Source organism: Heterodontus francisci, unplaced genomic scaffold, assembly GCF_036365525.1.
Source record: "Heterodontus francisci isolate sHetFra1 unplaced genomic scaffold, sHetFra1.hap1 HAP1_SCAFFOLD_435, whole genome shotgun sequence".
NCBI lineage: Eukaryota > Metazoa > Chordata > Chondrichthyes > Heterodontiformes > Heterodontidae > Heterodontus > Heterodontus francisci.
Window position 1 is genome coordinate 759,713 of NW_027140870.1, and position 25,778 is coordinate 785,490.

At 42.8% G+C, this 25,778-nt stretch overlaps 1 protein-coding gene across 1 annotated transcript; it reads left to right on the plus strand.

Annotated features, from left to right (window-relative positions):
* Nucleotides 1–24,801, plus strand: LOC137361296 (scavenger receptor cysteine-rich type 1 protein M130-like). Its single transcript, XM_068026182.1, has 7 exons — nucleotides 1–27; nucleotides 1,382–1,696; nucleotides 8,680–8,994; nucleotides 16,811–17,125; nucleotides 19,663–19,977; nucleotides 24,372–24,573; nucleotides 24,720–24,801. The coding sequence occupies exons 2-7, from the start codon at nucleotides 1,384–1,386 to the stop codon at nucleotides 24,799–24,801; spliced, it is 1,542 nt and encodes a 513-aa protein (XP_067882283.1). The 5' UTR covers nucleotides 1–27; nucleotides 1,382–1,383.
* The last annotated feature ends 977 nt before the right edge of the window (nucleotides 24,802–25,778 follow it).

A 25,778-nucleotide genomic window follows, 5' to 3' on the forward strand; every position in this document is an offset into this window, starting at 1 on the left:
CTGGGAACAGTAAGGCTGGCCCGTCAGGTAATCGCCTTTTTTTTCACACTATCTGCTATCTCTCTGCTCCAACCCATCCCATTAAATATTAAGTTTGGGCGACAGTCGCAGCACCTTTTTGATCACGTTGCCCTGTTGCTACTCAGAAAGGGAGTGTGTCGCTCATTGTTTAGTTTAGTTTAGTTTAGAGATACAGCACTGAAACAGGCCCTTCGGCCCACCGAGTCTGTGCCGACCATCAACCACCCATTTATACTAATCCTACACTAATCCCATATTCCTATCACATCCCCACCTGTCCCTTTATATTTCCCTACCACCTACCTATACTGGGGGCAATTTATAATGGCCAATTAACCTATCAACCTGCAAGTCTTTGGCATGTGGGAGGAAACCGGAGCACCCGGAGGAAACCCACGCAGACACAGGGAGAACTTGCAAACTCCGCACAGGCAGTACCCAGAACTATCACATTGTGATAGTAAAGATCTTTAATTCTAGCTGACAGATGGCTGCTGCCTTCATGTGGAGAGACAGTAACTGAGGGTCTCTGCAGAGCAGAGTGAGAATAATCAGCTCCACTCACACTGTTACCTAGCTAAGAGATGACTGCTGTCTTCATGTGGTGGGACAATAATTAAGGGTCTCTGAAGAGCAGAGTGTGAAGAATCACCTCCACTGACATTGTTGCCGGTCCAAAGGTCCACCTCACCAATCTGTGCTGACATCCTCATCACATCATCATCCAGCCCTATCTTTATTGGCTGTGTTGGGTGAGGGGGCAATTTCCCCTGCTCTTTCGTGGTGCTGGGATCTCACTGTGTTCGCCCAATCAGTACTGAGCACTTAAATATGAGATCATTACAGCCACGCCCATCTCCCCACTTCTGCCGGTTCAATCGACTCTGAGCCTGTCGCCACCTCGTTCCCATTGGAGCAGTTGAGTTGGTGGGAATATCCGGCTGTCTCCTGGTTCCCTGCTCGTTTGCACCATTTATTAGTATTTCAGTTTCCTTTTTCTTTTATGTGTAATATTTACTTCGGGTTTTATTAGGGTTCTGAGTGCAGACTGATGTTCCTATCAATTCATGCCTGGTGAATGGGGAGGGTTCGTACGCTGGGAACCTGTGGGTTTAACACACTCTAACCGCCTGCTGATATTTTTGATATTTTACAGAGATGGTGAAGCTGAGACTGGTGAATGGGGGCAGTCGGTGCGCTGGGAACTTGTGGGTTTAACACACTATAAGCGCTTGATGATATTTCTGATGTTTTACAGAGATGGTGAAGCTGATGCTGGTGAATGGGGGCAGTCGGTGCGCTGGGAACCTGTGGGTTTAACACACTATAACCGCTTGATGATATTTCTGATATTTTACAGAGATGGTGAAGCTGAGACTGGCGAATGGGGGCAGTCGGTGCGCTGGGAGAGTGGAGATACACTACAGGGGACAGTGGGGGACTGTGTCTGGCTCGTACTGGGACCTGCAGGACGCCGCTGTTGTGTGTCGGGAGCTGGGCTGCGGAACTGCGGTCTCTGCACCACGCTGGGCTCACTTTGGGGAAGGGTCCGGACCCATTGTGACGTTGAGTGTGAAGTGCAGCGGGACCGAGGCCGCTCTGCGGGACTGTGAGTCAGCTCAATGGGATCACTATTCCTACCCACACTCCTATGATGCCGGTGCCATCTGCTCAGGTAAAAATCTTTCTCAGTCTCCCGTCTCCCACCGCGGCTGATAGAATCTAGGAAGAAGCAAAAGTAAAACAATCCGGGATGGTCGGTACCTGGAAAGTCAGATGTTAATAATTCCAGTAATCTCCGGTTAGAATTAATGTTAATGTTCGGATCACTGTTTAAAATTATATCATTAGCACCATATTTATTAAACATTATCCACCGGCAGCAGCAAATACCTGATACTCAGCACATTTACAATGCAGACAGAGCAGTTTCCATTGAGATTTTCCCTTGATCCGCAGTGAATTATCTGAACGGCTGGAAATGTCACAACCTCAATCCAACTCTCCATTCATCAACCCAGCAGCCGCTACCTGGCATGCACTGTCAGACCGGCTGTCCGCCTGCAATCATCGCTTGGCCTCAGATCTGATGTATTACACAGATTGTGAAGCTGAGACTGGGGAGCAGGGGAGGGAGGGAGGCAGGTTTCTCAGCCTCGGGGAGCTGAAGTAATGGGTCCGCAGTTATTGTGGGTATCACAAGAGGAAACTGCGCGTTAAGATCCCACCGCTGCCTGCGCATTGCCTTTTAAATTTTAGGAAATATTGAGAAAGTAAAATGCACAGAATATTAAACAAAGGAGCTAAGATAGTTCAGGAAGTAGCTGCAACGATTCAACTCAACACAGTTGAACTATTGGAAGAAAGGAGGCGAGTTTGCCTGAAAACATGGCCAGTAAGGTGGATAGCAATAGTCTTCAAGAGGATAAAGCGAGGCTGGTGAAATGGGCGGACAGGTTGCAGATGTAATTTGATGCAGAGAAGTGTGAACTGATACATTCTGGTTGGAACACGGAGGAGAGGCAATATCACAGAATCACTGAACTGTTAAAGTGCAGAAGGAGACTATTCGGCCCATCATGACTGCATGGGCTCTCTGAAAGAGAAATTCACTCAGTTCCATTTCCCTGCCTTCACTCCATAACTCTGCACATTCTTCCTTTTCATATAACTGTCTAGTTCCATTTTGAATGCTGCAATGGAACCAGCTTGCACCACGTTCTCAGACAAACATTCCAGATCTTTAACACTCGCTGCATGAAAAACTTTTTCCGCATGTCACTTTAGCTTATTTTACCAAATGCATTAAATCGGTGCCATTTCCTTCTCGATCCTTTCACCAGTGGAAACAATTTCTCTCTCCCTACTCTGTGCAGAATCCTCATTATTTTGAATATCGCTGTCTATTCACCTCTCAGCCTTCTCTTCTCCAAGGAAAACAATCCAAACTTCTCCAATTTATCTTCATAACTGAAATTCCTCATCCCTGGAACCATTCTCATGAAACGTCTCTGTATTCTCACCAATGCCCTCACATCTTTCCTCACGTGCGGCGCCCAGAACTGGATGCAATGCTCCAGCTGAGGACGAACTAGTGTCTCATACAAGTTCAACATAACTTCCTTGCTCTTGCACTCTATGCACCTTTAATAAAGCCCAGGGCCGTGTATGCTGTATTTAACGCTCTCTCAACCTAGCCTGCCACCGTCAATGAATTATGCACTATTAAACCAAGGTCCCTCTGCTCCTGTATCCCCTTTAGAACTGAACTGTTCATTTTATATTTTATCTTCATGTCAGTCCGACCAAAATGAATCACTTCACATTTCCCTGCATTGAACTTCATCTGCCAACTGCCTGCCCAGTCCACCAACTTGCCAATGTCCGTTTGAAGATCTGCACTATCCTCCTCACAGTTCACAATACTTCCAAGTTTTGGATCATCTGCAAACTTTGAAATTGTGCCCTGTACACCAAAGTTTAGTTCATTTATATATATAGACAGGGACCTGAAGATTGAAGGATACATTGAATTTAGGAAGGGCAAGAAGCTAGGAATAGGTGGAGGGGTAGCTCTGTTAATTAATGATGGTATTAGCGCAATGGTGAGGGATGACCTAAGTTCAGGAGACCAGGATGTAGAAGCTGTTCGGGTCGAGATGAAAAATCATTAAGGCAAGAATTTGCTTGTCAGAAGTGGTGTACAGACCACCTGACATTAACCACACTGTGGGGCGGGTTGTAAATGAATAAATGAATGGCAGCCTGTCAGAAAGGTACAGTGATAATTAGGGGCGGATTTTCGCCTAAATTTAGACTGGAAAAGTCAGATGGGCAGAGATAGCCTCGATGAGGACTGCATAGAATATTCTCGGGATAATTTCTTGGAACAATACCTTGTGGAGCCAACCAGAAAGTAGGATATACTAGACCTGGTATTGTGCAAAGAGGTAGGAATAATTAATGACCTCACAGTGAAGGCGCCCCTAGGTAGCAGCGATCATGATATGATTGAATTTTACATTCAGTTTGAGGGAGAGCAGAGTGGGTCCAAGACTCATATTTTAAACTTAAATAAGGGCAATTATGAGGACATGAATGCAGAGCTAGCTAAAGTAAATTGGCAAATCAGGTGAAGGGATAGGTCAATAGAGTTTCAGTGGCAGACATTTCAGGGAATATTTCAGAATACACAATTTCTCACATTTGAACGAGAAAGAAACATTCCAAGAGTGGGTCCCACCATCCGTGGTTAAGGAAAACAGCCAAAGGTCGTATCAAACTTAAAGAAAAAGCCTGTAATTGCGCAAAGATGGGAGGCAGGTCAAAAGATTGGACAGAATATTTTTTAAAAAACAAAGGATGACTAAAAGATTGATAAGGCAAGTAACATTAGAGGACGAGATACGGCTAGATAGATATATGAGGACAGATAGTAAGAGTTTACATATATACATATATTTTTAAAAATAAAGAAAAGAGGTAATAAAGTGAGCGTTGAACTTATAAAATATGAGTCTGGAGAGTTAATAATGGAAAATAAGGAGATGACAGATGAATTGAACAGATATTTGGCATCAGTCTTCACTATTGAGTATAAAAGTAACATCCCCGTTTTAGCTGTAAGTCGGGAAATGGAAGGGACGGAGGAACTCAAGAAAATTGCAAACACCAGGGAAAAGGTACTGAGCAAATTGTTGCAGCTGCAGGCTGACAAGTCCCCGGGACCTGATGGACTTCATCCTCGGGTGTTAAAAGAAGTGGCAAGTGAGGTAGTTGATGCGTTAATTTTAATTTACCAACATTCCCCAGATTCGGGGAAGGTTCATTTGGATTGGAAAATAGCGAATGCAACTCCTTTAGTCAGAAAAGGAGGGAAACAGCAAGCAGGAAACTACAGGTCAATTAGTTTAACACCTGCCTTAGGGAAAATGTTACAAGCTTTTATTAAAGATGTTATAGCAGGGCAGTTAGAAACATTCAAGGTAATCAGGTATAGTCAACATGGCTTTGTGAAAGGGAAATCATGTTTCACCAATTGATTGGAGTTCTTTGAGGGAATTACATGTACTGTGGATGAAGGGCAACTGGGAGATGTATTGTACTTAGATTTCCAGAAGGCATTTGATAAGTTGCCACATCAAAGGCTATTGCAGAAAATAAAAGCTCATGGTGGAGGGGGTAACATATTAACATGGATGGAAGATGGGTTAGCTCACAGGAAACAGAGAGTAGGCATAAATGGGTCATTTTGTTGGTTGACAAGATGTAACGAGTGGTGTGCCATAGGGATCTGTGCTGGGGCCCCAACGTTTCACAATTCATCGAAATGACTTAGATGCAGGGACCGACGGTATGCTTGCTAAATTTGCTAATGACACAATGTTAGGTAAGAATGTAACTTGTGAAGAGGACATAAGGAGTCTGCAAACAGCTATAATTAGGTTAATTGAGTGGGCAAAGACCTGGCAAATGGAGTATAATGTGTGGAAGTGTGAAATTGCCCACTTTGGCAGCAAGAATAGAAGGGAAGCATATTATCTAAATGCTGAGAGATTGCAGAGCTCTGAGATACAGAGGGATATGGGTGTCCCAGAGCATGAAACGCAAAACGCTGGTCTGCAGGTACAGCACGGAATTAAGAAAGCAAGGAGAATGTTATAATTTATCGTGAGTGGAATTGAATACAAATGTAGAGAGGCTATGCTTCAGCGACACAGGGCATTGGTGAGACCACATCTGGAATATTGTGTCCAGTACTAGTCTCCTTATTTAAGGAATGATGTAAATGCGTTGGAGGCAGTACAGAGAAGGTTTACTGGTCTAATATCTTGAATGGGTGACCTGTTATCCGAGGAAGGATTTGACAGGCTGGGCTTGCATCCTCTGGAATTTAGAAGAGTAAGAGGCGACATGATTGAAACATAAAATCCTGAGGGGACTTGACAGGGTTGTTGTGGAAAAGATGTTTTCCCTTGTGTGAGAATCTCGAACTAGGGGTCACTGTTTAAAAATAAGGGGTCGCCCATTTAAGACAGAGATGTGGAGAATTTCTTTCTCTCAGAGGGTCGTGAGTCTTTGGAATTCTCATCCTCAAAAAGCAGTTGAAGCAGAGTCTTTGATTTTTTTAAGGCAGAGGTAGGTAGATTCTTGATAACCAAGGGGGTGGAAGGTTATCGGGAGCAGGTGGAAATGCGGAGTCATCAGTTCAAACGTGAACTCATTGAATGGTGGAGCAGGCTCGAGGGGTTGAGTCGCCTACTCCTGGTCCTAATTTGGATGTTCAAAGTGTAAGTTCATATATAACAGGTTATATCTAATACATCCTCTTTATTAATTTTAAACCCCTCTAGTATCTGAATTACCTCCTCTTTAACCATTGCCTGTGTTGCATCTTCTTCCTTAGTAAAGACAGACGCAAAGAATTCAGTTAATACCTCAACTATACCCGCTACCTCCATATGTAAATCCACTTTCTGATCCCTAATCGGCCCCACTCCTCCTTTTACCACCCTTTTACTATTTCTCTGTCGAGAGAAAACTTTGGGATTTCTTTTAATGCTAGCTGCCGGTCTCTTTTCAAGGGTACAATTATAAAGTGACTGCAGCCAAGAGTGACCTGGGAGTGTTTCTAATCAAATCGTTGAAGGCAGCATGGCAGGTTGAGAAAGTGGTTAATCGGGCAATGGAATGTTGACCTTTTTAAATAGAGGCATCGAGTACAAAAGTAAGGAAGCTATTTTCAACATTTGTGAAACACTGGGTTCACCTCAACTGGCGTATTGTGTACAAGTCTGGGCACGACACTTCAGAAGAATGTGAATGCTTTAGAATGGGTGTAGAAAGGATTTACAAGGAAGGTTCAAGAGATGAAAGACTTCAGTTACATTGATAGGTTGGAGAAGCTGTGGTTGCTCTCCTTAGAACAGAGAACGTTACGAGTAAATTTGATAGAGGTGTTCAAAATCATGAGTGGTCAAGACAGAGTCGATAGAGAAGAAAAGTTCCTCTTGGCTGAAAGGTCAATAACCAGAGGACACTGTTATAAGGTGGATGGCAAAAGAACCAAACGTGACATGAGGAATAAGTTATTTATACAGCGAGTGGTTAGGATCTGGAATGTGCTGCCTGCAAGTCTGATGGAGACAGATTCAATTGTGGCTTTCAATATGGAATTGGACAAGCACCTGAAGAGAAAATCTTTGCATGACTATGGAGAAAGGGCAGAAGCATAGGACTAGCTGAGGTACTCTTACTGAGAACCAGCATGGACACAACGGGCTGAATGGCCTCCTTCTGTGCTGTGAACATTCTATGATTATATGCTGACTGCTGCATCTTGCTGGTCATAAACTGTCTGTCCAGTTTTTAAACTTAAAACTGTGAATGTGGTTTCAAGATAATTAATTTCATATGAAGGGCTTTGAAGGGTGATCATGACAGACAGTAGAAAACTGGGTACAAAACAATCAACAAAGTGTGGTTAAAGGTAGTTATTCAGACTGACAAAAGGTGAGACGTATTATGTGATAATTCATGTCAATGGGTTAGCGCTGTGCAAATGCGTTCTATTGTTTGCTCCATTCCGAAGATTACGGCACACAACATTAAGAAGCGGCTGAGCACACAGCACAAAGCAAACGTTAAGGGCCCGATAATACTGCAGCTGCAGTGCTGAAGATCAGTGCTCTGAAACTGGCGACAACTCTGGCCAAGCTGATCCAGTACAGTTACAGCAGTTACAGCACGAGGATTCAACTGATATGGTGTAAAGTTGCTCAGTTACACACTGCCTGGAAAAGCAGGGAAACACTGACTAGTTTGCACCCAATCAACCTACTCCCAATCAACACCAAATATTTCCTTGTGCTGGGTGTGACTCCCGGAACAGATCACACTGGCATCGTTCCTGTGGCTGCACCCCTGCTGAGTTCCTTGAAAAAGACGGCAGTCCAATAAACTGGACTCGTTTCCAGTGCATTCAAAGATCTCTCATACGTATCTCTCATAAACAAACCTCTATCTTTTTTTGCATTTCCAAGAGCTTTGTTAACATGTATTGATATTTTATTAATTTTTGTATCTGTGCCCCTAAGTCCCATTGCTCCTCGATGCAATTTAGATTATCATTGTCCAAGGAATATGGCTTCTCAGTCTTCCTACCCAAATGTGTAAGTGTACATTTATCTGCATTAAAATTCACTTACAATTTCGTTAACGTAAATTATTTTGCTCACAATCTGCCTTTGTATTAACTATTGCTCCAAGTAGATGTCATTAGTGAATATTACAATTGTACGTCCCTTTTCTGAGTCGAAATCATTTATGTTAAATATGAACAACAGTACTCCTAGCACCAGTTCTTGTCACACAATACTTCTTGCCCAGTTCTAACTGCTGATACAGAGCATGTTTCTCAGTGACAGTGACGGCGACTGGGGAAGTTATAAATAAATAAAGGAACATTTAAAACATTATAGTTCTGTCACATTATAAGCAGTAGTGATGCAGGAAATCCAGCATAATCAGTTTTGAACAGAATCTGAGAACGAATGTTGCCAGATCTGTGATTAATCAGATGCGAATAGAAATGTAAATATTTGTATTATTGTGATTATTAAAGTATTATGCTAATTATGATACAATATGCTTATTAAGATCACAGATATCCTAGACTAACATCCGGAGACTCTCCATGCTCAGGCAGACTGGAGATCCAGTACGGTGAAAACTGGGGAACAGTGTGTGACCTTGACTGGGATTTGAAAGACGCCAATGTGGTCTGTCGTCAGCTTCAGTGTGGAGTCGCCGTGTCTGTGCCAAGATATGCCCATTTTGGAGAGGGTACTGGCCTCTTACGGACTGATATCTTTGAATGCACTGGAAACGAGTCCAGTTTATTGGACTGCCGTCTTTTTCAAGGAACTCAGCAGGAGTGCAGCCACAGGAACGATGCCAGTGTGATCTGTTCCGGTGAGTACAGACTTACCTAAAAGCAGACAACTTCCTGCTTAATATTGGGAAAACAAAGGAAGGTGGCATTCCCATGTTGCTGTCTGAAAGGTTCATATCTAAACTAGTCATTATAGTTTACTATTACTGCTGAAGGTCTGGTGTAATGTGGTACAAAATACCCACAATTACTGGTAAACAAGATGGTTATAATTCTTAACATTTATTCTGCAAGAAGCAGAATTTTCGCAAGTTTGTTTACCACTGCACCGAATGTATATTTAGAATTGAATATTGGCTGCAACAGTTGGGAGTTGACTAAATGAATATGCACTGGCCTATTTCGATACTTTAATTTGAACACCACGAATGATCCGACATTACAATAGCCTTCTGACCCTCCCTGCCCACGTTATTATTCTTATCATACAACATTGAAACAGGTCCTTCGGCCCACCGAGTCTATGCCGACCAACAACCACCAATTTATACTAATCCTACATTACCTACCATTCTCGTAGCACCTACCCACAGTAGGGTTAATTTACAATGGTCAACTTACTATCGACCTGCAAGTCTTTCGCTGTGGAATGAAACGAGAGCACGCGGCAGAATCCCACGCATTCACAGGGAGAACGTGCAAACTCCGCACAGACAGCACCCAGAACTGAACCCAGGTCACTGGAGCTGTGATGCTAACCACTGTTCCACTGTGCGCACGTTAACACTTACTGAACGGCAGGGCATAAAAGAACGGCTGTACTCCAGCACTGCTCAGTGCAATCAGGCCAGAAGTGAAAGATTACAAAGTTATTTTATAGAATGTGTGCATTTTACCCGCTAAATATGACAGGATCAGACACATATCCACATTATCAGTACACAGCTTTCAGTTGCACTAGCCTGTTCGATCATTCAGTTATATCATAGATGATATTTTCTTCAAGTCTCTTTACCTCGCTTTGAACCGGATTCTTTGATACACCGAGCTAACAAAAATGTATCAATATTAGTCCTGAAAATTTAGATTAAATGTAACATCCACCGCTCTTTACTTTCGGGAATGTTCCAGATTTCCACGGTTTTAATAGAAAAATGTGTTTTCTAATTGTTCTCTGAGGCCCAAGTAACTTCTGGTGCTTGGTCAGTTACCTTCCCACCATCAAAATGTCCGAAGTTCGGCTTTTTGCTGATGATTGCATGGTCTTTAGTTCCATTCACAATTCCTCGGATTAAGAAACAGTTCATGCCCACTTCCATCAAGATCAGGACATTATTTAGACTTGGGCTGATAGGTAGAAAGTAACACACTCACCACCTCCGTGTCAGTTAATGACTATTTCCAACAAGAGAGACAATATCATCTCCCCTAGCTATTATAATCAGTGAATTCACTACCACCATCAAATCCTACTGGGTGTTGTCATTGACAAGAAACTGAACTCGACCATTCACAATAATGTAGTGGCGAGTGGAGCAGGTCAGATGATCGGCATTCTGTGGCAAGTAGCTCACCTGCAGAATTCCCAAAGACTTTCCAGCAGCTGGAAGACATAGGCTGGGAATGTGAAAGGACATGACTCTTATAAATTTCAGGGAACCCAGCCACAGTTTGTGTAATCCTTCTTCATAATGAGGGGAGGCAGTGGTGTGGTGCTAATGTCACTGGACTAGCAATCCAGAGTCCCAGGCTAATTCTGGGGACGCTGGTTCAATTCCCACCATCGCAGCTCGTGGAATTTAAATTCAGTTAATAAATCTGGAATTAAAAACTAGTCTCAGTAATGGTAACCATAAAACCATTGTCGATTGTTATTAAAAAAAATCTTGTTTAGTCATATCCTTAGGGGATGAAATCTGCCATTGTTACCTGGTCTGGCCGACATGTGACCAGAGACCTACAGCAATGCTGTTGACTCTTGACTGTCCTCTTACATAGCCCAGTTGTGAAAGGTAACGAGACATGAACAATGAATGCTGGCCTTGCCGGCGACACCTACATCAAATGAATGAATAAAAAACAGAAACATTTGAAGCCAAAGAATCATTCTAGCATCTTTTATGCTGCACACTCTCCCTGGTCAACATATCCTTCCCAACGCATATTGCCCATAGCTTAACATTGCACCAGTTTTTTTTAGCTGTAGCATCATTTCTACCCCCTTGTATTCCATTCCACTAGATATAAAGCACAGCATTCCATTGGCTGTTTTGCTTTCCGTTCCTGTACTTGCCCATGACCCTGAAGTCTCTTTTCCCTGTGCTGCGTCCGGCTTTTCACCATTTAGAAAGTACTGTAATCTTTTTCAGTCCAAATTGGACACCTCACACTCACCAATATTGAAATAGTCATGGAATCTTTTTTTTTTGTTAAGTTATGCTTAAAATATACATGATTACAAAATGGCTGATGGTTTCTTTCAATGGCAATACTGAGTATGTCAATTATGTGTGGATTTATATTCAGTCATCTAAATCATTAATAAATATGGTGAATAGTTGAGGTTCCTGTGGGACGGCGCCATCACATCCTGCCAGTTGGAGGAGCTGCCCATTATCCCTGCTGTCTTATCTCCTGTCACGAAACTAACGTCCTAAGTAGGTCAATAATTTTCCCTAAATTCTATGAGCTTCAACTTTAGCCAACAATCAGTTACGAGGGATTTTGTTGAGTGCTTTCTGGAAGTTCATCTGAATAACATCCATTGAAGTTCCCCTGTCCTCTACTTTAGTTACCTCCACAAAATATTTGATCAGGTTCATCAGGCATGATCTACCTTTTACAAATCCACGCTGGCTCTCTCTGATTAGCTGTAACTTTTCAAGGTGATCAGATACTCCATCTTTAAATGTACACTCTAGCAATTTCCTGACAACAGCTGTTAGGCGAAACAATCTGTAATTCCCTCGGTTCACTCGATAACCTTCTTTAAATAGCAGTGTGACAATTGCAATTTTCTAATTGCTGACCCAGCAGTTTGCTCTCTATCATTAACAAAGTGATGGAAGGTGTTGTTTACAGCGCTATCAAGCAGTACTTACCAATAAACTACTCACTGACGCTCAGTTTGTGTTTGTTCAGACCACTCAGCTTCAGACCTCATCACACCCTTTGTACAAACATGTATGATACAGCTGTATTCCAGCTGAGAGTGACTGCCCTGAATGTCAGGGCAGCATTTGGCCGACTGCGGCAACAAAAAACCTGAATAAAAGTTGTGTCCATGCAAATACTGATTAGATTAGATTAGAGATACAGCACTGAAACAGGCCCTTCGGCCCACCGAGTCTGTGCCGACCATCAACCACCCATTTATACTAATCCTACACTAATCCCATATTCCTACCAAACATCCCCACCTGTCCCTATATTTCCCTACCACCTACCTATACTAGTGACAATTTATAATGGCCAATTTACCTACCAACCTGCAAGTCTTTTGGCTTGTGGGAGGAAACCGGAGCACCCGGAGAAAACCCACGCAGACACAGGGAGAACTTGCAAACTCCACACAGGCAGTACCCAGAATCGAACCCGGGTCCCTGGAGCTGTGAGGCTGCGGTGCGCGCCACTGTGCCACTGTGTACTGATGCAAAGTAATTATGTATAATTCCTGCCATTTCCTTATTTTCATTTATAATATCACAACTGTCATTGTAATGAGACCACATTGCTTTTAATGACAATATATTTCTGAAGTTATTGTAAAAGTTTTGTAGCTCTTGCGGTCTGTTTTGTCATCCTTTGCTATTCTTTGTATCTTTGCCATTCACGAAGATCTGTGCATTTATTTTTTGCATTTTTGCATGTTTGTGGTCTCTTTTATATTATGATGTTACTGTGTCTTGCATGCCAGTCCATAACAGATGAGGTTGAGTTTGGAATTGGACCATTCAATGCGGTGGTCTTTAAGTTGAGCTTGCTTGATGGCAAGCTTGTCCCATTCACTGTGTCAGGGACGCTATGGAGAGCGATAAATACCATATTGTCCCTCTAACAGTGACCTGCTCCTCAGTGAATATCTGGCTTTCTCTACTCAAGAAACGCACCATCACCTACTGTGCAGCCAACATACCACGACCAGAACAGCAGTATGGATTGACTTGCCATGATGCACAATAGCTGACCAATCAGTGACAAGAACAATGGCGTGCACTGTCTTATCATGGAATATAATTAAATGACCATTACAGCCAGAACAGGAACATGCAATGACCTATCACTGGTATGATTCTGCCCACATTTCCGTTCTGCACTACATATAAACCGACAGCTTCCACTAGTTCCAATTATTTCTCCAGTATTTCTGACAGTATTTCTAACAACTCTTTTTTCAAGAAAGCAACAACTGTTTTCAGCGCAAATGCACGTAACGTAAAACCGTAAATTGGTTTTACTCAAATGTTGCATCTTCAGTATTCCCTTCCCCTGTAGTGCCTAGATATGCTACAATTACAACTGTGCTCTACCCCCTCACCCCGCCACCCACCAGCCTCCCCTCACCCAGTTACTAGATTAAGGTTCCTGTAACAACCCTATTTATCCTTTATTCTAGGACCCTGATCCCAACCGGATTCAGGTGAATCGCATTCCAACACAACAGTTCTTTAATATCCCAGTACAGGTGCCAGGGTCCCATGAAATGTAACACCTCTTTCCAACAACATAACCTTCAACTACGTGTTCATCTCCCGAATCGTTTCTTTTCCGATGCCAATGTGCAAGCGGTTTGCAAAATAATCTAGAGATTATAATCCTTGAGATATTCTTTTATATTTCAGCTCCTGGTACTCTCTGAAAATAACCTCTTGCCTACTCTTTCCTATGCTGGTGGCCCCTACATGGACCACAACGACTAGATATTTCCACTGTATTCTTGCAATCTGATCTGAGATATCCCTCACTTCGCACAAGTTGGGCAAATATTGTGTGGGTCTCTTAATGCCCTAATTATTGAATCACTTAAAAGTATCACATTATGCTCCACTCCTCCTCCTTTTGAACAGCTTCCTATCCCAATATATCATGCTCAACATTCTGGCTGTTCTTCTGACAGTCTTCATCCTTATCCTCACAAATAGCCAGTACATTGTTCCTGTTGGATAGATTCACTTTCTGCATATCCTCGTTCTCCATTACATCTGGAGTTCAATTACTGTGCACTATAAGCTGCAACAAACTCATTCTGATCCTACCGCTCTCCACAAGGTGTGACTGAAATCTGCAGCAAACTGTCCAATACTCCTATAATAAAAGCAAAATAATGCGGATGCTGGAAATCTGAAATAAAAACAAGAAATGCTGGAATCACTCGGCAGGTCTGGCAGCATCTGTGGAAAGAGAAGCAGAGTTAACGTTTCGGGTCAGTGACCCTTCTTCGGAACTGACAAATAATAGAAAAGTCACAGATTATAAGCAAGTGAGGTGGGGGTGGGGCAAGAGATAACAAAGGAGAAGGTGTAGATTGGACCAGGCCACATAGCTGACCAAAAGGTCACGGAGCAAAGGCAAACAACATGTTAATGGAGTGTTGAAAGACAATCTGTACTAATACTTTGTCTTTCAACACACCATTAACATATTGTTTGCCTTTGCTCCGTGACCTTTTGGTCAGCTATGTGGCCTGGTCCAATCTACACCTTCTCCTTTGTTATCTCTTGCCCCACCCCCACCTCACTTGCTTATAATCTGTGACTTTTCTAATATTTGTCAGTTCCGAAGAAGGGTCACTGACCCGAAACGTTAACTCTGCTTCTCTTTCCACAGATGCTGCCAGACTTGCTGAGTGATTCCAGCATTTCTTGTTTTTATGTCCAATACTCCTCTTACTCCCGTTGGATTTTCTCCAATTGCCACATCAGCTCTATGACCCTGAGCCAGAGAGTTTCTAGGTGGAGACATCTACTACAGACATGTTCTCTCGGGACAGTTCAGTTACCCACAAATTCCTATATCCAGAGAAAAAACTGCTGTGCCAGAACTTAGTCTGTCTTTATTTTAGAGGTAAAATTATGTGCAGTTGCTTTTTAGCTTGAAAGCTACTTTACTGGTTAGCTAACGCCAAAACACTAAGCACTCACCAATTAACTTAATACATATTTGCAACTTACCCACACCCTGTCATACTCTGACAGAACAATTGCTTCACTGAATGAGTTTTCCCCTCTATTTGTCTGGTGTCTGCCTCTTTCAATAGGCTTTCATGCTTCTGGCTGTGGTGCTGTTTTAAATCGGTGACTCCACTCACTTACTCAAGCTTAACAGACAAATCAAAGCACCTCCATCCAACCCCAGGCCCTCTACTATCTAGGAGGACATGGACAGCAGGTGGATGGGAACACCACCACCTGCAAGTTTCCCTCCAAGGCAAAAACCATCCTGACTTGGAACTATATCGCCATTCCTTCCCTGTCGCTGGGTCAAAATCATGGAACTCCCTTCTGTGGGTGGAGCGAGAGCACTTGGACAGCAGAGGTAGAAGAAGACGGCTTACCACCATCGTTGCCACGACAATTAGGGATGGATGGTAAATGCCAGCCTAGCCAACACCCTATCCCCTGTGAAAGAATTAAAAAAAAATTCCCCCTCTGCACCTAATTCTTACTCTTAGCAAATTCCAATTTCCAAACGTTGTTCCTAATGAATTCAATCAACATTGTGAACAATGGTTACTCTCTGTGCCTTACCAGAAGTTTAATCTCATCGGTCTTTTCAGGAACATTCAAGTTGCAACGGTAGAGACAGTTTCCAGCTCACAGTAATTATCTCCATTCGGACAATCACTGCTGATTGATTACTTACTACCAACCTGACTTGCACTGTTAACTGCTAATAGTGAACTGCCTTGCAACTTTTTTTGAATTTCAAGTTAAATTCTAAATGTCAAGGCTAAAGTTCAGTCTTACCCAAAAATTGCCACATTCTAAAGTTCCACTCTGTTTACAACAGATGCAGCTAAAGGTACAAATTATGCTTGCACACTTTGCCTTAACTCTAACTACCTTACAGCGTTGCAGAAGAACATTCCGTATGCGGACAAGTGCATTTCAAAATGAAGGGCCTGACAACGGTTTCAAGGGCAAATAGCGTTGAGCAATAACTGCCGCATCTGCCAGAGATGCCCACATCCCTCATAAAGAAAAGCAGCTCCTAAATGGCCTTGTTTGATATTCGTTCTTCTAGTCTTCTACAGCTCATCTATCAAACCCCTTAAACATTCTAAACACATCAACTAGATAAGCTGTACTTCTTCTAAACTCAATCTGCGACAAACAAAGTTTATGCAACTTGCCTTCAGAATGTAACACTTTAAGCATTGTTGTCATTCTAGTGACTCTGTCCTGCACCACCTCCAAAGCCAATGGTTTTGTGAAGTGCGGTGCCCAAAAGCGACAACAGATACAACAGAAACATCACATCCTTCTGAGTTTTATATTCCAAGACAAAAGAGATAGAGACCAACAATCGATTAGCGTTTGCAAGAAGACCTGTTAATTGTTGAGTGTTCAGCCAACTTCTTCACGAGGCCCTGTAGTAAGTATTGCGATGAAAGGACACAAACCTGAAACATAACTCTCTTGCTCTCTCCACAGATACTGCTAGCCCTGCTCAGTATTTCCAGCATTTTCTGTTTTATTTCAGATTTCCAACATCCGTAGTATTTTGCTTTTGATCTGCTGTGGTAATTTTAATTGTTTTGAATAGATAATTTGTGTAAAGTATGGATAGATGATCGTGGTAGATAAGATTCAACTTTTTTACCCATTCTCTATTTTGCTGTTTCTATGCGGAGAATGATTTATAAATTACTTGGATCTGGATTTGTTTCCAATACAGGGAAATATGGACCTCGATTGGTTGATGGGATGAACAGATGCTCTGGCCGGGTGGAGGTGCTACATGGAGACCAGTGGTGGACGCTGTGTGACCTTTACTTTGATGTGGAAGACGCCAACGTGGTCTGTGAGCACCTTCAGTGTGGGGCAGTAAACTCAATCCCGAGAGGAGCTCACTTTGGAAAGGGAACCGGTCCAGTGTGGAAGGAAAATTACAGGTGTCGGGGGAACGAGACACGATTGTGGGATTGTCCTGTTTCATCCTGGGAACAGTTTAGCTGCTCACATGAAAATGATGCCAGTGTCATCTGTACTGGTGAGTCATCTCAGTCAATTGAACTGAAATACACCAACTGTTCTACTGTCAAGCATCATTGACTATTTCCACAGGTCGCTGATTCACTAGTTTTTCTGATCGCATGCTTCCTTTGACACTAAGATCCAAAGACGTGTTTGTGGGTTTATTAGAAATTACAAATGAATCCAAGAGTTTCAGTCCAATAAACATTGAATACATACAATGTCCTGTTCTTAGTAATTCTCGTCATATAATATCTCTTTCCGGGTAAATCTGGGGCATTATTCAAGGGCTATAGAATCAGCAATTTGCTCTCAGCACCACTGCCATAGAATGGAGATGTTGCTCGAGCATTGAAACTGTTATTAATGTTGGCAGTTAAAATATGAATTATCATGGAATTCTCTGCAAAGATCAGCTGTACAATAGAAAACACTGTGAACTTGTTTCCAGATAAGTAGTGAGATAAATTTGAATTTCTATTACACCAAGTGCAATAAAATGATAGTGAGTGAAGTAACTCGTTATTTCACTAATGTGTTATTTCTTTGATTATTTAACAAACTTGATGTAAATTACAATTCTCCCAGTTTCCAGGATTACATTTATCCATCAATCAGCTTCCTCATATAACAGATTATCTGTTCAGTTATTAGATCACTGTACGTGGGACATTGCTCAACACAAACGTTCTCCCACGTTTCACAATTTAAAACATAGGTAATAAAAACAGTAAGTGCTGGAAATATTCAGCAGATCTGGCAGCATGTATGTTGAGATAAACAGTATCGATCTTTCAGTTTGCGGATCTTCCATCGGAACATAGAGATTTAACATGTTTATAATGAAAGGGGAAAACAAGGAAAGAACGAAAGGAACCATCTGTGATATGGAATAAGACAGGAGAGATTAAATGGCAAAAGGGACAATGCAAGGCAAAAAGATATGGAATGGGTCAAGTATAAAGCACATTTATAGAGGTGGTCTACATTGGAAGGCAAAATATCGTCCCAAAAGAAGGAAAAGGGGGAGGGAATCAGACCTGAAATTGCTGAACACAGTGTTGAATCCAAACGCTGTAAAGAAGCTCGTGGGAAGATGAAGGGCTGTTTCTCAAACTTATGTTAACCTTCATTGGAATTGTGTAGGAGAAAGCGGAGGGAGAGTTCAGAGTGGGAGTGGAATAAAGAATGAAAATGACAGGCAACCAGAAGCTGAAGGTAAAGATTGCAGACTGAACAAAGGTGTTTTGCAAAGTAATCACTCAACTGTGTTTGGTCTCCCGATGTACAGGAGACAGCATTATGATCTGTCAATACAGTAAATGCAGTGAAAGTACAAGTAATCGCTGTTTCACTTGGAAGAGGTGCTTGGAGGCTTGGATGGTAAGAAAGGTAGAGGTAACAGGGCAGTGGCAGCATCTCCTGCGCTTTCATGGAATGTTCCTGTGGGAAAGGGTGTTGAGAATGATTGAAGAGTGCATCAGGGTACCACAGAGCGAATGGTCCCTTCAGAATGTTAAAAGTGGAGGGAAGGGGAAGATGTGCTTGCTCGTGGCATCACATTCAAGGTGGTGGAAATGGTGGAAGATCATCTATTGAGTATGGAAGCTGGTGGAATGGAAGGTGAGGAGAAGCAGAATCCTATCATGGTTCTGGGAGGGGGGAAAGGGTGAAAGCAGAAGTATGGAAAATGGAATGGACGTGCTTGAGGGCCCAATCAACCATGGTGGGTGGATGATGAGGTGAGGAGAGTCCTTGTTTGAGGAAAAAGGAAGACATATCTGGAAGCACTGGTATGATCGGTTGCATCACCAGACAGATACAATGCAGATGGAGAAAGTGGAAGAATGTGATAGAGTCATTAGAGGAATCGGGGTGTGTGGAATCATAGACAAGGTAACTGTGAGAGTCACTGGAGTAACTCTTTATACTGGTTAATAGCCTATCCCCAAAATCAGAGACAGTGATGTTGAGGAAGGGAATGGAAGAGTTGAAGATGAACCATGTGAAGATAAGGAGGCGAAATTGGAAGAATCGTTGATGATATTTTCAGGTCCAGGCGAGAGCAGGAAATATCAGTACATGTGGAGAGGGGAACGACCTTCAGTCCCTCGTGTCAGTCACCTGTCAGCATTAGTGACTACAAATCAAAAGTGTTTCATTGCTTGTGAGGTAATTTGAGACTTCATCGGATGCATTATGTCAACTTAAACTTGTCTGTTTCTCTCCATATGGAAGAAAAGGAACTGTCATCTGTCAGGAGCCATTTAGAGCCCCTGCTCCTCCCTTCGGTCTCATCACTTATCAATAGGTGGTATTTGCCACGCTCAACCACAGTTCATTTTACCATTTTTGCTCAATTTAGTCAGTGCAAGATATGTCATTAAAATGTATTTACTGAGAAAACGTAATGGTGAAGAAGATCTTCTGACAAGCCGTCTGAACAATGATGACAGAAACAGTAACCATTCAAATTAATAACGTTTCTGGTGGCAGTAAGTTATGAGATGTTTTGCTTCAGTTTCATCATTCTCAATGTGTTTCATATCGTAGATGAAAATTGGTCACTGAGGCTGACTAACGGGGCAAGCCATTGTGATGGGCGAGTGGAGATTTACTACACCGGCAGCTGGGGGAGATTGCAGGATAGACACTGGACCCTGAATGATGCCAACGTGGTCTGTACACAGCTGGGCTGCGGTGAAGCGACAGCCAGTTATAACTATTCAAAGGATGGAAAGAGTGAAGGACCCGTCTGGGTGAATGATGTCCAATGTGAAGGAAACGAATTGCAGCTCCAGAACTGCAGCTTATTCACATTGAATTCGTCTCTGACTGACAGTATGGATGTCGGGGTCCTGTGTGCAGGTGAACAAATTCTTCACCGTTTTTACAAAAACATAAAAGTGAAATGTCTAATCTGCTCAGAAAATTCGTAATATAGGTCATTTGTTCCTGGGTGTCTCAAACCAGTAATTTCATTCAGGTAGTGGGGGTGAGGATGGTGGGCGCTGGGGGATCTGGGGCTGGATGGGGGTGGTGTGCAGAGAGAGAGAGGACACGGGCACAATTAAGCAACAAGAACTTTTTATGACAGAACTTTCAGTAAACACCTACATTACAAAGAGTTTATCAGGAGTGTAATCGGACAGAAAACTGACACAGAGCCAAACAAAGAGATGTTGGAGTGAGTGACTAAATTCTTTGGCAGAAGGTTGGATTTGAAGAGCCGGAGACACAGAGATATGTCGGGTGGAAATTCTGACCTGGTGGGTTAGATGGTTAAAGGCAAGACTGAAAGTTGTGGAGATGGAAGTGGGTGATGGACAAGAAGCTGGATTTGGAGAAAAGCAGAGCTCTTGAAATGATTCAGGCTGGAGGAGGTTATACTGATGGCAGGGGGAGAGCATGAAGGGTCTAAACATGAAGATCATAATTGAAAACTCGAGGCATTGGTGGCAGGGAAACCAGTCTACATCAGTGAGTACAGTGGCGCTCCTGAGAGAGGCTTCATGTAGGACAGGCAACAATGCTTCGGATGAGCTGATGTTTATGGAGGGTGCAGGACGGGTGATGGCCCAGGAGAACATTAAAATAGTCGGTTCTGCAGGCAACAAAGCATGGGTGAGCATTTCAGCAGCAGATGGGCTGAGGCAGGAATGGAGCTGAAGGATGATAGAGGTGAAAGATAACGCCCTTGTGATAAATAGAATATGGAATTGGAATCTCAGCTCTGGTATCAAATCCGGCGCCGAGCTTGCAATCAGTTCCATTGTACAGTATATAAGTGGAGGTAGCTGTGTGGGATTTGAGCTGGTGTAAGTTTCATTAGGCTGTGTATAAAAGTAGACAGATGTTTCAGACTCGATGCTTGAAAGTTCCATTGTGCAGCATGTCAATGCGGGCATATGTTCCAGGGATGTTGCATTATGCTGAATGTAAGTATGGACATATGCTTTGGGGTGGTTCCAACGAACATTTATTTACCAATGACAGAGTGGAACTTACAACATATGAGACAGTTAATGATTCAGATTTGATACCGTTTGTTTACAGTAAGTATTTGCTTCGGACACAGCGGAAATCAATGTATTCCAGCGTTTCACGTCAGAGGTTTACAGTGCTGAATGGTTATTACACACTCAGTCACTGGACACAGTGGAGTATTTCATCTTGTTCTTCAGTTAGGTAGATGTTCAGCTCCACCCAGCATTTATGTCCACCTACAGAAGCCATGTGTCTTCTCCTTGTCTTCTACTTCTCTATCTGATGGGTCACATCGCTGATTTTTATTCTCCAAAGTGCCTGACGCAATTAGTCCAATCATTTTTCTCCACGCCAGTTTAAATACTGGTTTGCTGCTCAACCAGAAGGTCTACACATCTGGATTTCAATTGTCCAGAGGACATTTCCTGATCCTGTCCAGTATTTTGCAGAGAGATCTTGTTTTCTATCCTCTTTGGTCCGGTCCAACAGTCATATATTGACATAATTAGTAGTTTAGTACATTGATCTTTTACAGACAATAGCAATTGCTAATGTGCCTCACAAGTTTTGTTTGCTCATTGAAAATAATAGCACCAGCCTGTCTGGACAGAGAGGTCTGCATATTCTCTGTTCAGACATGCGGTTTACGTTTCTCAAATTACACAAATATCTTCATTGTCAAAGGCAGATTCCCATCCTTGCAAAAGTAAGTGATTCTTTTATGCAATTAATATTAAATTGATTTATGATAATTTTATAATCAACGCAACCCTAGAACATAGTTCTACACGAAGATACTGCATATTGTAAGGCTGATGTTCAAGGGTAGAACTTGTAGACGTTACATTCTCCAGTATGAAGTGAAAGAAATATGTAGGGTGGATTAAACAAATTCTGGCCTTGCCAGTGGCACCCACATCCCCTGAAAGAATCAAATAAAAAACCAGAAAGGCACGGTGACATCTGGTGAACTATCTGGTAATATAATACTGAATGGATCAATTGCATAAAGCATCATCGGGTCCAACTGTTCTTCACTAAAACCACGCGTTAGTCAAATATCATCCAGGAAGGCAAAGAAAATGCAAAGCATATCTTCTCCATCACAAATCTTCCTCCTGAACCACTCCCCTGCCTCGTCCACCCTCAAATCCAAAAGTAAGTGAGAGGAGCTCGTGGATTTTTTGTTACAAAGTTCAAAAATGTCAGTTCAGTCGCCTTCCACTGCTTCCCTTTCTTCCCCAACCCACCAGGCCTAACTTCCTATCAATTCCCCACCCCCACCCCATACCATCACCCTGATTTGGCATTTCTTGTTTCTCTCCAAGAATTCCCCACGCTCTCTCTGTACCTGTGCTGTTGATGAAATCCACATATTGCTGCCTGCACCTTATTTCTACTAAACTGCCGAACACACACATTCACTTCCTGGTCCCCATGTTAGCTGACAATATTAACGATTCTCTCTCTCTCTCTCTCGCTCTCTCTCTCTCTCTTTCTCTCTCTTCATGCTCAGCCCCATGTCCTTCAAATCAGCAGTCATCAACCTCTCCTCAAAAAGGAGCCATTGACCACCTGTCCATGCAAATTACTGCCCCGGCTCCAACTGTTCATACCTCGCCAAAGTCTTTGAATGTGTTGACGCCACCCAAATCCATGCTCATCTTTTATGGAGTTGCATGTTTTAATTTCTCAAATGACCTCCTAAGTGATTGTAACAAATGTAACCGGTGCCTTCTGATCATTCTTGACTTGCATACAGCTTTTGATATGAGTGATCATGGAATTCTGCTCCAAGCCCTTTCCATTAAAACCCAGCTGGTTCCAGTCTTATCTATACGGTCATAGTCAGAAATTTATCTGCAATGGCTTCTCTTCCCGCTCCTGCAAAGTCGCCTATCGTGTCACCAAAGGATCTATCCTTCGACAACTCATTTCTCATTTACATGCTGCCTTTCAGTGACATCCGCAAACACAGCCTCAGTTTCCACATGTAGCTCACAGTATCCAACTCGACCTCACATCCAACTCTCGTGATCCCTCCACAGCCTGTACACTGTCAGAATTCCTGTCTGGCTTTCAGTACTGCATTAGCAAAAAATTCCTCAAACTCAGTATTGAAAAGATACAAGCCATCAGTCCCCATCGCATCTCTTCCCTTGCCACAAACTCCTTTCCATACCAACAGTGTGCTACTCAGCCAGACTGCTTGTGACCTTTGTATTATATTTGACCCCGAGGTGAGTTCTCTATCACATATCCAAACAATGATTAACACTGTCTATTTTCACCTCCATAACATCACCCTACTTTGCCCTTATCTAGTATTGTCGATTGCTTTGTTCCCTCTAAGCTCGATGATTCTAATGCACTCCTGGCTGGCTTCCCTAGTTACAACCTCTGCAAAATCTGCTGTCTCGACCAAGTGCCACTTAGCCATCTGCCCTGTGCTGACTGACCTACATTGTTCTGCAATGCGCGATTTTAAAATTCTCATCCCTATTTTCAATTCCCTTCTTGACCTCACAGCTCCTGTCTTTGCCATCGGTTCCAGTCTGACAGCTCTTAGTTCTGGCTTCTTGAGCATTCCTGAGTTTAATAGCACAGCATCTTCGGCCGTGTCTCTAGCTGCGGAGGTCATACGCTGTAGAATTAATTCCTTAAATCTCTCTGCCTGGCAACCACTCTTTCCTGCGTTAAGACGCCCCATAAAAACTAACTCTTTGACTTAGCTTTTGGTCATCTTATATATATTAAATATATTCTTAGGTGTTCCATGTTAAAATGTCTTTGACATCACTCCTGTATCGTGCCTTGAGATGTTTTATCACATTAACGGCGCTAGATAAATGCAATTCACTTGTTATTCGAAATCAAGGAAATAGGAGATGGCAGTAAATGTCCGTCCAAGGTACCAAATAAGGGCAACATACATGGACCAGGAACAGATACAGTTATAGTACATGAGTATAAATTGACTGTTAATTATGTGAGTGAATGCCTGTACAACAACGCACATAATGTTTAAAACATAAAAGGGGAACTGGAGACCATAACTTGTCAAAGTCAGATGTAGAAGGTTAACTGAACCATTTCTGTTCTTTACAATCAATGTAAGAAGTAGTGTAAACAATTCAGTTGAAAAGTTTTATTTACCTGTCAACGGCACATTTAACGAGTTCTTTTTTTCAGCTGGTGATGGTACAATGAGTTGTATTGAGTGATGAGGTGAATGTGTATTGAAAGTATAATCCTCCTGTGCTATTGTCCAACAGAACACGCGCAGTTAAGGCTGTCTGACGGTGGAAGCCCATGTACTGGCCGAGTGGAGATTTATTACAATGGGACATGGGGCTCAGTTTGCGATGATTCCTGGGATCTGGCGGACGCTGACGTGGTTTGCAAACAGCTGGGTTGTGGAAAGGCATTGGACATGGCACTTCCTACATCTTGTGGACCAGGCTCAGGGCCAGTTTGGTTGGAAGAACTGAAGTGTTCCGGTAACGAATCATTTCTCTGGGAATGTCCCTCAGCATCGTGGGGTAACCACGACTGTTCTCATAAAGAAGATGTGAGGATCATGTGTTCAGGTAACGGTGCTTCCATGTGCCCATTTTCCGTAGTGTTGTGCACGTGGCTTCACAGGGAAGATATTACATCGAACGACATGCAATGGACAGCACAGAATCTGGCCATTCGGCATAACTGGTCAATGTGGTGTTTATGTTGCCCACGAGTATCACCCCACATTATACAGTATACTTATACAGTAAATGGAAAAGTCCTGGGGAAAATTGATGTCCAGAGAGATTTGGGTGTTCAGGTCCACTGTTCCCTGAAGGTGGCAACGCAGGTAAATAGAGTGGTCAAGAAGGCATACGGCATGCTTTCCTTCATCGGACGGGGCATTGAGTACAAGAGTTGGCAGGTCATGTTACAGTTGTATAGGACTTTGGTTCGGCCACATTTGGAATACTGCGTACAGTTCTGGTCGCCACATTATCAAAAGGATGTGGATGCTTTGGAGAGGGTGCAGAGGAGGTTCACCAGGATGTTGCCTGGTATGAAGGGCGCTAGCTATGAAGAGAGGTTGAGCAGATTAGGATTATTTTCATTAGAAAGACGGAGGTTGAGGGGGGACCTGATTGAGGTGTACAAAATCATGAGAGGTATAGACAGGGTGGATAGCAAGAGGCTTTTTCCCAGAGTGGGGGTTTCAATTACTAGAGGACACGAGTTCAAAGTGAAAGGGGAAAAGTTTAGGGGGGATATGCGTGGAAAGTTCTTTACGCAGAGGGTGGTGGGCACCTGGAACGCATTGCCAGCGGAGGTGGTAGATGCGGGCACGATGGAGTCTTTTAAGATGTATCTAGACAGATACATGAATGGGCAGGAAGAAAAGAGATACAGAACCTTAGAAAATAGGCGACATGTTTAGAGAGAGGATCTGGATCGGCGCAGGCTTGGAGGGCCGAAGGGCCTGTTCCTGTGCTGTAATTATCTTTGTTCTCTTTGTTCTCACATTACTGCATCTAACCCTCTTTGCATATCCACATACTTCTTTTTCCGTCATGTACCGATACAGCTTTACCTGAAAGGCATCACTGCTAATCACCTCAACAATTGCATGTGTTCGGAATTCAAAATTCAAACCACTCCCTGGGTAAAAATAAAAAAGTTCT

Coding starts and splice junctions, on each gene's coding strand:
- LOC137361296 (XM_068026182.1), top strand. CDS start 1,384: ATGGTGAAGCTGAGACTGGCGAATGGGGGCAGTCGGTGCGCTGGGAGA. Junction 17,126..19,662: donor TGCCAGTGTCATCTGTACTG/GTGAGTCATCTC, acceptor TTCATATCGTAG/ATGAAAATTGGTCACTGAGG. Junction 19,978..24,371: donor TGTCGGGGTCCTGTGTGCAG/GTGAACAAATTC, acceptor ATTGTCCAACAG/AACACGCGCAGTTAAGGCTG.